The sequence below is a fragment of the Chiloscyllium plagiosum genome, chromosome 22, assembly GCF_004010195.1.
Source record: "Chiloscyllium plagiosum isolate BGI_BamShark_2017 chromosome 22, ASM401019v2, whole genome shotgun sequence".
Lineage (NCBI taxonomy): Eukaryota > Metazoa > Chordata > Chondrichthyes > Orectolobiformes > Hemiscylliidae > Chiloscyllium > Chiloscyllium plagiosum.
Genome location: NC_057731.1, coordinates 14,447,535 through 14,460,531, shown reverse-complemented (window position 1 = coordinate 14,460,531; position 12,997 = coordinate 14,447,535). Strand labels below are relative to the sequence as shown.

Sequence of the window (12,997 nt, the reverse complement as noted above, 5' to 3'; positions counted from 1 at the left end):
CATAGGATATTAGTTCCCTGATTGGGGCTATTAAACTGATCCAATTAGGGAACCCTGGCTAACAGATATAAACAGGAGTGTCCTTGCTGGGTTGATGGGGGTCTATATTATATGCACTGTTTTTTATGTAATTGGACTGTCTTGTATGCACAAATGTCATTGTTACTGTTTTGTGGCGATTGAAACTGGGATTTGAGGTTTGCCCTCATCTCCCTGAAAACCGGTTGAATGATAGGGATTGGGGCCTGGCTTTGCCATTCCTCTCCCTTGTAAAATTGCTGTTTCTCTGTATACAGCTGTTAATGTTAACTGTTTTGTAAACTGTGATTTGTTTAATAAAATATTTTTTAAAAACAGGGTGTCAGAGGTTCAGTTCATTCTGAGAGTTGGCTCTGAGGAAGCTGGACCAGTTTCACGTACTACGCATCTGTAAATAAAGGGCGACTTGGTGATGGGTTACCAGTTTCTGTGGAGTTATTTCAGTCTCCTTGCAACTTTTATGTCAGACAGCAGTTGTAAAGGTATTAAATAAACAAGATAAAATTTTGAAGACTGCTGCCTATGTTGTGTGACTGAATCTTCAAAGGTCAAATTTGTACTGGCAATGCTAATTACCATTAAGTTCAAGGACAAAAACAGAACAGAATTAAATATCAAATAAATATTGCCACAAAAACAAACTTCTGTGGAATGTTCAGTGTATCACAAAGTTATGGCTGGGAGCTGTAGCTTTTAAGAAGCTTGCTGTACCTCATTTCTGACTGATATTAGAAAGTGTGCCCAGAAATGATGCAAAACAACAACTTTTATCACAAATTAACAATTCCACATTGTTTCAAGAATTAGACTGCTTCTATCGATCAAAGTATTCAGCAAAGGCAAATGAGTGTAAGGATTTGCAACATATTAAAATTTTCAGAAATATGGGCTTACATCACACTGATAAAGACCCTGTTTTAAGGAGCAATGCAGTCTCTTAATGTGGACTTGCTTTGAATCCTATTAATCCAGCATCATCTTACTACCAAGTGGTCTTAGTCATTCTAATTCATGAATCTGATTCACTATTTATTTTAATGGGACGAAGATTATTAGCTGTTACATTGTTTCAGTGAAGGAAGAGGCAGAGTGGCAAAACAAAACTTAAGAAATAATGAGATAGCATAAATTGTGGATTAAAATTATATATGCCAGAATTTTCCATGATTTTTGCATCCTGAATTAGGCTTCATAACATTGATGATGTTGATTGCAGTGGTAGCAATACCCCAGGAATCCTGAGGCTAATTTCCCCCCAGTGTCATTACATTAGACCATTAATGAAAGTTAAGTTAGTTCAAAGAGATTTTCTTTATTTCTCTGGCAGTGCTATTGCTGAAAAACTTAATTCCACAAATAAAAAGAAATATGTATCATTGACAGCAGTAATTTTGATATTTTCGAAAAGTGGCTTAATTCCCATATTTGAGTATTTCCTCAATTTGTAGAGTCAAAATAAGTGAGAGAAAATTTGCAAGAAAGCCCATTTTAAATCTGATTCTAGAAGCCAAATCAACATATTGTGCTACAGCTACAAAGGATACTTATCAAACAGTTCACAAAAGAGACAGCAGCGATGACGCAAGTTAAAGTGCTTCATGTTGCCAGCTTCTCATATCCCTAAGACAACACTGGATGAAGCATTTTATTAGCAAAGCTATACCTCACTTTCAGACAGGCAAACAAATATGTGTTCCATATGTCAGTGCATGCTGAGAGATAGGATGTTTACAGGGTGCTTACCTTTTATTCAGTAGGTTTTGACACACTTGTATTTATTTTTCAAATGAATCTTAAACTACAGAAAACAAAAGAACGGCCTAACAATTGAATCACACCATTTCTGTGTTTTCAGCATATGATGAGCGACTAAGGATCCGATATAAGGGGTGGGTAGGGCAATTCCAGAAGTGTTCCAGAATTTGATCAGGCTTCCCCATGGGCATGCTCAGTAGAACTACTTACAAAGTTCATTCTGATATGAATGAAGGGGTCCTAGATGATGATAGGATATTCTCCATGCGGCAAGATATCTCTGACAGGTAGAATATAATTCTGTGCTCAAGGAGACTGGCACCCTTTATTTCCTGTCAGAATTCCTGTACTCATACCCTTGGTGATTCACCTCATGGATCCATCCAGCTTGAAGCCTTTTCCCAGATTACCGTTCCTGGTATCCTTGTAGTATTCTCCACCCCTACCAGCATATGGTACTGGGTAAAGGTTGTTTGAGGTAATTCACTGCCACAAATCCTTCTTTACCTTGGGTCTACTTAGTGATTAGTGATGGAGGATAAACCACTATGGAGTCTCTACAGAAAAGGCACTGTTCTTAGATAACAAGAAGGTTTATATATTATATGTATAACAACATTTGGACAAGTGTAATTATCAACACCTTAGGGAGCTCGCTCCAGAAACATCTGCTCCCTCCAAAAGCTAGAGCAGAATTCGTTGGGCTCAAGTTCTTCAAGTTTTGGCTAAGTGTCAATTTTGAGAAGTTTAATGGACAGTGACTTTTCATATACTCTGCTGCCCAATTTATTAATTATGCATCTATACAATTATACAAATCCCCTTCATGAAATCTGCAGAGGCAGAAGTGGTTGCTGATTCCAACATTCACATCGTAGATGCCATATTTAAACACCAGTCACACATCATTTCAAATGCTGCTCGCCAAGAACCACCCTTACTGTTTTGCTGTACAATCCCAAAAGGCATGGCTGAGACAGGGAAGTTGACACACCTTGCAGATGGGACTTGGACATCCTAACTGATGGAGTGGTGGAGAGGAGGGCTATTCTCTTTCCCAAACCAAAGGAAACCACAGTACTAGACAATGCCATCCTGATCCAAAGTGCATGGTCCATGGTCCAGAGAACACGTAGTAATGACACAAGAAGGTTAATGACAGCATTTTCTCTCTGCTAGTTGTTATGACCCACTCTGGAAAATGTATTGATCCTCAAGCTCCATTATTCCTGGTATTTTCAGAGTTAAATGAACTAATTGAAGCACGCACAGATTTACCTATCCATTGGAATCAAGTTAATAGAAAACACTAACCAGGTTCCTGTACTTGTCAAGAACTGCTGTTTATTACAAATTACAAACTATCAACATACGGCTTTACTGATTAAAGCTCTAATGCTCTTTGAAATACACACACACACAAACAAACAACAAAAACTTTGGTTTTATGGATGGATGGAAAACAAGCTGGGAACTGAGTTCAACAGCAACAGTCCACAAGGTTTGCTGTGATGATCTTTTTGACTTGCCTGGCCTTTCTATTTTTCAATTCTCTTTCTCCAGGTCCCTCAATTTGTCCATAGGGCACGCAGCAATTAGTACACTCACTGCAAAGTTTCTTATTTACTAGTTAAAGACAACATCTAGGAACCAGTGAGACAATTAACTGGTTTTCCTCAGGCTTCAGGTATTTTACTGCAGAGAGAAAGTTTCACTCTACCCACCCTTCCAACAGTCTGAAGACTTTTCATTGCATGGTTTATACCCACAAAAGCTGTTCAACTACTCATCAACTAATTAACATGGTCATCAGGCTGATGGTATGTGGCATCCACAACAGGTTATAGTTGTACAAACCAATCAGCTACTTGTTGCCAGCCAAATCTTACGCTACAGAAAACAAAGAACTGTGAATGCTGAAGATCTGAAACCAAACAAAAACCTTTTCAATCCAATGACTCTTTCACAACTATTTAAAATGTTAACTCTGCTTTCTCTCCACAGGTGCTGCCAGACCTCTGTGTTTCTCCAGCAATGTCTGTTTTTATCCAATTTTGTAAAAAACCCTTTAAATGATAGCTGTCTACAAACAGCTTTCCCCCACTGCTCGAACAAAGCAACACTGTAAAGACCACACATAATGTGTGACAATAACTTATTCCTTTTAAATCAAGCACAGTTCCTTCCACAGTCCTGTTTTTCCTTTCCATTTTAGTCTGCAATCAAAAATACAGGAAGTACAATGATAAAGTATTTATATATCTCACGTTCAGACTCATAGAGATATAGAGCACAGAACAGACCCTTTGGTCCAACTCATCCATGCTGACCAGATATCCAGCCCAATCCAGTCCCACGTGCCAGCATGTGGCCCATATTCCTCCAAACCCTTCCTATTCATATACCCATCCAGATGCCTTTTAAATGTTGCAATTGTACCAGCCTCCACCACTTCCTCTGGCAGCTCATTCCATACATGCATCACCCTCTGCATGAAAAAGTTGCCCCTTATGTCTCTTTTATATCTTTCCCCTCTCACCCAAAACCTATGCCCTCTAGTTCTGGACTCCCCCACCCCAAAAAAAAGACTTTATCTATGTATCCTATCCATGCCCCTCATGAGTTTATAAACCTCTATAAGGTCACCCCTTAGCCTCCAACGCTCCAGGGAAAACAGTCCCAGCCTGTTCAGCCTCGCCCCATAGCTCAAATCCTCCAAACCTGGCAACATCCTTGTAAATCTTTTCTGAACCCTTTCAAGTTTCACATCTTTCCGATAGGAAGGAGACCACAATTTCACGCGATATTCCAAACGTGGCCTAACCAATGTCCTGTACAGATGCAACATGACCTCCTAACTCCTGTACTTAATACTCTGACGAATAAAGGAAAGCATTCCAAATGCTTTTTCACTATCCTATCTACCTGCAATTTTCCACTTTCACGGAGGTATGAACCTTCACTCCAAAGTCTCTTTGTTCAGCAACACTTGCCAGGACCTTACCATTAAGTGCATAAATCCTGCTAAGATTTGCTTTCCCAAAATGCAGAATCTCGCATTTATCTAAATTAAACTTCATCTGCCACTTCTCAAGTCTTTGGGATCTAGATCCCATTGTAACCTGAGGTAACCTGAGGTAACCTTCTTCACTGGCCACTACACCTCCAATTTTGATGTAATCTGCAAACTTACTAACTATAGCTCTTATGCTCACATCCAAATCATTGATATAAGTGACGAAAAGTATCTGGACCAGATGGGCCAATGGGCTGAGAAGTGGCAGATGTAGTTTAATTCAGATAAATGCGAGGTGCTGCATTTTGGGAAAGCAAATCTTAGCAGGACCTATACACTTAATGGTAAGGTCCTAGGGAGTGTCGCTGAACAAAGAGACCTTGGAGTGCAGGTTCATAGCTCCTTGGAAGTGGAGTCGCAGGTAGATAGGATAGTGAAGAAGGCATTTGGAATGTTGCGGCTGTACAGGACATTAGTTAGGCCACTGTTGGAATATGTGCAATTCTGGTGTCCTTCCTATCGGAAAGATGTTGTGAAACTTGAAAGGGTTCAGAAAAGATTTACAAGGATATTGCCAGGGTTAGAGGATTTGAGCTACAGGGAGAGGCTAAACAGGCTGGGGCTGTTTTCCCTGGAGTGTCGTGCTGGCAGGTGGTACTAGATTGGGTTGGGATATCTGGTCAGCACAGATGAGTTGGACCGAAGGGTCTGTTTCCATGCTGTGCATCTCTATGACTCTAAGTAGTGGACCCAGCACTGATCCTTATGGCACTCCACTGGTCACAGGCCTCCAATCTGAAAAATGACCCTCCACCACCACCCTCTGTCTTCTATCTTTGAGCCAGTTCTGTATCCAAATGGCGAGTTCTCCCTGCATTCCATGAGATCTAACTTTGCTAACCAGTCTCCCATGGGGATCCTTGTCGAACGCCTTACTGAAGTCCAGATAGATCATGTCCACCCCCCCTCCCCTCATCAGTCCTCTTTGTTACTTCTTCAAAAAACTCAATCAAGTTTGTGAGACATGATTTCCCACGCACAAAGCCATGCTGACTATCCCTAATCAGTCCTTGCCTTTCCAAATACATGTACATTCCATCCCTCAGGATTCCCTCCAACAACCTGCCCACCACTGATGTCAGGCTCACTGGTCTACAGTTCCCAGGCTTGTCCTTTCCACCTTTCTTAAATAATGGCACCATGTTAGCCAACCTCCAGTCCTCCGGCACCTCATCTGTGGCCATCGATGGTACAAATATCTCAGCAAGAGGCCCAGCAGTCACTTCTCTAACTTCCTACAGAGTTCTAGGGTATCAGGTCCTGGGGATTTATCCACTTTTATGCGTTTCAAGACATCCAGCACTTCCTCCTCTGTAATATGGACATTTTTCAAGATGTTACCGTCTATTTCCCTGCATTCTATATCTTCCATGTCCTTTTCCACAGTAAACACTGATGCAAAATACTCGTTTAGTATCTCCCCCATCTTCTGCGGCTCCACACAAAGGCTATCTTGCTGATCTTTGAATGGCCCTATTCTCTTCCCAGTTATCCTTTTGTCCTTAATGTATTTGTAGGAAACCTTTGGATTCTCATTAACTCTATTTGCCAAAGTTAACTTATGTCCCCTTTTTGCTTTCCTAATTTCCCTCTTAGGTATACTCCTACTTACTTTATACTCTTCAAAGGATTCACTCGATCTATCTTGTCTATAGCTGACATATGCTTCTTTCTTTTTCTTAATAAAAACTTCAATTTCTTTAGTTATCCAGCATTCGCTACACCTACTAGCCTTTCCTTTCACTAACTGGAATATACTGTCTCTGGACTCTCATTATCTCATTTCAAAAGGCTTCCCATTTTCCAGCTATCCCTTTACCTGCAAACATCTGTCCCCAATCAGCTTTTGAAAGTTCTTGCCTAAATTCATCAAAATTGGCCTTCCACCAATTTAGAACTTCAACTTTTAGATCTGGTCTATACTGTTCCATTACTATTTTAAAACTAATAGAATTATGGACGCTGGCCGCAAAGTGCTCCCCCACTGACACCTCAGTCACCTGCCCTGCCTTATTTCCCAAGAGTAGGTCAAGTTTTGCACTTTCTCCAGTCGGTACATCCACATACTGAATCAGAAAACTTTCTTGTACCCACTTAACAAATTCCTCGCCATCTAAACCCTTAACACTATGGCAGTCCCAGTCTAAGATAAAATCCCCTTCCATAACCACCCTATTATTCTAACAGATAACTGAGATTTCCTTACAAATTTGTTTCTCATTTTCCTGCTGACTATTAGGGAGTATATATTACAATCCCAATAAGGTGATCACCCATTTCTTATTTCTCAGTTCAACCCAAATAACTTTCTCCAATTCTGCCAGTATACCGACTTTTCACAAGGCTAATGGTCTACCACTTGTTATTGCATGCAGCATCTTCACCCAGTCACTCTCACCCACCTCATTACTCCAACAACGAGCCCTTCCTGTCCTTTGGTCTTCCTACTCCCTCACTCAGGACACCTGACCAACTTCCTCCATCTGCATCAACAATAAAAGCTGTACCAGCTACTTTAATCTCACTCAATCCCTCCCTTTGTCTTACTATAAGAAAACGCAGCCCACAGTAAAGTCTCAAAAAGACCAAGATGAGTGGAGGGTGGCTGACACATGTCTCCACATCCCAAGCAAAGAGAAAATCCTTGGGCTTGCTGAAGAGGACCATGACTGCTCATGTGGGGATGAGCAAGGCCCAGCAACCAACTAGTGGCTCCATTACCACTAGTATGAACAAGTTTGTAACATGCTCATACTCCAACTGTGCAATTCATTCACTCTTCTGTCTTATACAGGCATCAGTGGCAACCACTCCCTGTGAGAGACCAGCCCTCAGGACATCAGTTTCACCTCCACCTTGAGGGAAGAAGCCACAGATCTCTCAGAGGATGCACAGACAAGACTTTCTCCTGCACACTTCACCAGCTCCAATGATGTTACACCAGTGGGCACTTAATCTAGATTAGACTCAGGAGCACATTTTGATGAGCACATAATTAGCATGACTCTGCAGCTGGTCAAAGAAGAAGTACACCAGGCCCTTGGCACTCAGTGGATTGCTGCAGACTGGGAATCTGGTCAGCCCCAGGCAAGAGATGATCCTATTATGTTGGCCATTAATAACTTCATGCAAATGCACAGACAGAGGTCACAGTGGCAACAGGCATATTTGTCAGAGGCACTTGATAAACTGGATTGAAGGTTCTAGCAGCCCAACAATTCCACTTGTGCCGTGCTGGTTCTGGCATGTACATATCTAACTTTCTCCATGAACAGGTTAGCACTCCCAGAAAAAAGGCAGGTTCAGCAAAACATTCAATGGATGCTGCAAATACCACAAACCCATATTCTAACCACAGGTGTCCCATCAATAGCAGGGCAAGAGGGGGATGAGAGACTTTGACCTCACTCCAGGTGACCTTTCCTCACAAGGAGGCAGGGCAGTGGCTATGGATACCAGACAGAGAAGGAACCACATACACACTCCTCCCCTAAGTGAAGTCAGATGATAAATGGACTTCCAACATCTCCATCCCACAGGATCCCTCCCATTCTATGTAAGCTCCCATCATTATATCTAAAGTTAGCCTGTCTTCATAACAATGATCCTTGCTGCATCCTAGCTTACTGGTTCTAATCCCCACACTTGAGTTTCCCCACTTTCTCCAACACAGCACTATCGATCTATGAACCGCAGGCTGCCTTGGGAAGACAGCCCTAACTGACAAAAGCCCAAACCAATGACTGATTTTTGTGCAGCTCCCAGATTGACTATAAAGTTAATCTCTGGATTGGTTGCATTTGACCTGCAAGACTGACTGTGGCTCATCCTGAGACTGGAAGGCCACAGATCTGTGGACCCTGATGACACCAAGTGTCAGACTTACCGCTGACAACCCTTAAGTGATTGTGCTGGCACTGCCTGAATGACCAAAGTCTTCCTCGACTGGACTAAGGGCAACCTCCCTTAAACATTCAGATTTGGCTATTTGATTAAAGGACAAGGCGCGTTGATGGGCAGCACGTTGGCTCAGTGGTTAGCAATACTGCTGCCTCACAGTGCCAGGGATCCAGATTCAATTCCAGCCTTGCATGACTGTCTGTGTGGTGTGTGCACATTCTCCCTGGGTCTGGGTGAATTTCTGCAGATGTTCACAAAATGATTTTACTTTTTTCCATTTTAAAACATTCAATGAAATTAAGAGTTTTTAAATCAAAACATTCCACAAAGCTTTTAAGATTCAACCACATTGTTGTGGATCTGCAGTTACATTCACAACAATTGATGAGAGTTTCAGGTTGCCATTACTGAGACAAGCTTTATATTTCAGTTCTTCATAAATCAAATTTACATTTCACCAATTGCTATGGTTGGATTTGAGCCTGTCCTCTCAAGCATCACAGTATTAGCCTGGGCATCTGGACTACTAGTCCAGTGTCATTAGCATCATACACCATCTGTTTATTATGGGTAAGAACAAGAACACAATAATTACAGAAAAGACATTTAAAATTATTTGTTGATCAAAAATCAAAACTGAAGGTTTCAATTGTGATTCAGTATTTCTATTTAAATGTCTGACTGGGACATCTACATTTTCTTTCCGAGTGAGCCCTAGCTGTACAGAATTATTTAAAAAGAGGCTTTGAATCATCTATTGAGTGCAATTTATTGAAACTCAACACAAGTCTAAAGCACGTACTGCTTTCTCCTAATTTGCTATAGATCAGAGGCCAGAAAGTTAGGCATTAGAAATTTTTCTGTGCAGTACATCACTGATTTAGGACTACTTGTTCCAGTCATTGAGTCTGAATAGGAAGAAATATCACTTCGAAGCATAGCATGGACACCACAGCAAAGATTTTCCAAGTGTAGTGCTGACAGTAACCTAGGAGTGTTTCTTTTGAACAAAGCAATGATTACCAATTAGTACATCAGTTGAGGAGGGTATTCATTTGATTTTTAAACTGGAACTGTCAACCAGTAGTAACACCAACGTGAAAAGTCAAACGAGTCTTTATACTTTCTGTTCCTCTCCTGAGTATATCTTTTTGTAAGACCATACTTGTGAGGAATGTGCTGGCAATATGCCACAGAAAAACAATAATTATGCATTATCAAGTTTAATAAGTCCACACAGATTCAGATAATTACTTTTTAATATTAGTGGCAATCTGTTCAGAGGCTCTTAGTTCACAATTTCTTGAACATTTCAGTCAAAAATAACCTGTGGCTAGGCTGATAAATATCTAACCACATCCATGCTTTTGTCTGCTCATAACCTCTGTTTATCATAAACTTTTCTTGAGTAAGTGACTTTGAGAAAATCAGTTACAAGTTGTCTTGTCAATTGAGAATGTGACTTATTATGAATTTATCCTTTTCTAGTCAGGGACAGAAACCAGGAAAATTTAGGTCTCTATGACACCCTGTCTGTTTGTTATGCAAGTTGATGTTGGAACTGCACAGAAGGTAATTAACATGTTTCAGGAGGTAATCACACTCCTCCAATTTCTCACCTATTGGATTAGAATTCTGCCTGTTTCAATCTAATTGTTGCCGAGTCCATGTTAATTCAGTTGGCTGATGGCAGGTTTCTGATGCAAAGAGACATGACACCAACAGCACAGGTTCAACTTCCACACTGGGTGAGGTCACTATGAAGGTCTCTCGTTCTTAACCTCTCCTCTTGTCAGTGGCATGGTGACCCTCAGGTTAAAACACCATCCATTGGCTGTCTCTAATGAATGAGTGGGACGATCGTGACTTTACCTTTTGTTACTGCCGGATAACACGAAGACAGAAAGATCAAAAAGATGACAAGTTCTCAATCCCATTGCTCCAATTATTTCATGCTTGGTCTCTTGCTCTTTAGCCTTTGTCAACTGAAGTTTACCTAAATCTCTGTTGTCTGTATCCACACGTACTTAGTCCTGCTCACCCATCACCTTGTATTTGTTGAATTTTACTCACTCCCGATCCAAGAGCAGATGGATTTTCAAGTTTGCTTTTGTTCCGAGCCTTTTGTTCCGAGCTTTCATGGCCTCACCTTATTTATTTCTGTAACTTTCTCAGCCCTCCAACACTTGCTGAAAAGTGTTCCTCTAATTCTAGTTCTTGTGCATTAATTATCTGTTTTCTTTGTTCAGCATTGGCAGCTGTGCCATCAGCTGTCTAACCTCCAAAGCTTTGGAATTCCTTTAGTAAATTTGTATCTCTCTACTTCTCAGCCCTCCTACAAGACAATACTTAAAACCTAGCATATGGACCATGCTGTCTGTTTCTATGAAGCTTCTTCTAAAATGTTACTATATCATAGCCATTACACAAATACAAGTTGTTTTATTAAATTGTAGCATAAAAGAGAATCCTGTGTCTCATCTTGCAATTTGTAAAATTGTATTAATTGATAACTCCATAAACTTCAGCTGAATATATATGATATTAACGCAAGGCAGCATTTTACTTGTTCCAACATGATCACAATTGATAACTTTTTCCATTGATGCATAGACAAATATTTCTATATAGTTATTCATAAAAAACTCCCTGCTTTTCCAGAAAACAGACATACAAGCTGTTGTTCAAGTAACCAATTTTAAATTCCTTTATAATGAAAACATCTACAAAACACGTGTGATTACATAAGTATGTTATGCCCATATGTTACAGCACCAATCACCCGTTGAAATCTTCGATTTTGTAAATGTCAAAAGGTTCAGCAAAAGACTGGTTAAAAAGTTGCAAATTAAACTCTCTCAGGCATACTTGCAGGCAGTCGAAAAGCCAAACTATAATTGAAAGCCGTTTGGGGTACTTTTGAGTGACACCATCTAAAGAGAGGTTGAAATTAAAATCCAGAAAACCCATGACTTTTAACATGCTATCTCTATGTCGATTATGCATTTTTTTTTCGACCGTGACAGCTTGAAAGACTGTTTAAGTGTCAAGGAAGTGGCACAAGGTATTACTGATGGAGCCAGTGGACGTTTGGAGGCGGGTACTTGGGTACCAATCCGCAAATTTCAACTGCATTGCATTTCCTGGCCTTCATTCAATAAACTGGTCGTGTTTAATTAAGAAATTTTAAGCAAGGAAGCGTAAATTCCAGGAAAAAAAATCTGCTATTTAGGGTGGTTGCATTGAGTTTTCAAGCAGCCATTTTTTTAAGCTTCTCGAGAGGATACTATTTAGTCTTGTGACAAATCACTGCACTTCTGATCCAAACTACTGGCTGGGTGAATGTAATATCATTACAGAACAAATCCTGCTGTCTCGCTCTCTTTCAGAAAACGTACCGCGAATGCTGCTGCGGGCGCCTCGGAGCTTGGCGATGCTGCCACGATGATTGGAAGTTTCTCCCGCTCTCGCCCTCTGCCCCCGGCACAACCCAAGAAACTCGACCGCTCTTCACTCATGTTTGCCGAGCGCCACGGAGCGAAGATGCGGGCTTCAGGGAAGAAAAAGAAAAAAACTATAGCAGCTCTGGCTCTGAAGGCGACAGCACAGCCTCCGCCCCCTCCAGGGAGGGGACAATGGCCTCTGTCAGCCTCTCAGCCCCAGGTGAGCGGCTGCAATGTGTCAGGAACAAGCTGCAAAACACTGAGGGATTTGCAATGAGCTGCAAAAGGGGATTGCACATTAATTCTCCGACCAGTTGTACACAAACTCTGTCTATGTGTGTGCATATATTTATAATTTGCAGAAGGATCACGATCCCAGACAGAATTCACACCTTGGCATTAGCGCGAGCTTGCATGTACTTTTCCCCCTCCCCTCAGGGATGTTTGTTTAACTGTTGAACTGCGCTCGCGCTCCAGTTAACGGACAAGGAACGTGCCCCGCGCTCGCGCTGCGGGAATGCGCGCCTCCACGCGAGCACGTCCAAAAGCAACAGGAGGAGGACCAGGCCAAACGGGCTGGGAAGGAATCAAGCTCAATAATCGTGAGAGAAACAGTGGTTGATACCCAGAAAAGTAAGAATTCGCATGATTTTCAAGTTTGTCAGAGGCTCTACAGCATTTCTTTAATTTGTGCTGTAAGGAAATGACAAAGTTACATTCCTTCTGGATAATATTTGTCTATCTACTTCTGAACAGTAATATTTTACAAATTAAAAGCCGAAAG

The 12,997-nt window shown here is 41.2% G+C and overlaps 1 protein-coding gene across 1 annotated transcript in view; it reads right to left on the bottom strand.

Annotated features, from left to right (window-relative positions):
* hectd2 (HECT domain containing 2) overlaps positions 1-12,498 on the bottom strand; it is a 102,387-nt gene extending 89,889 nt beyond the window's left edge. The window contains exon 1 of the mRNA XM_043712450.1: positions 12,169-12,498. Within this exon, the coding sequence (XP_043568385.1) occupies positions 12,169-12,288 (120 nt within the window). The 5' untranslated portion in view covers positions 12,289-12,498. The remainder of the gene's footprint in view (positions 1-12,168) is intronic.
* Positions 12,499-12,997: the final 499 nt, after the last annotated feature.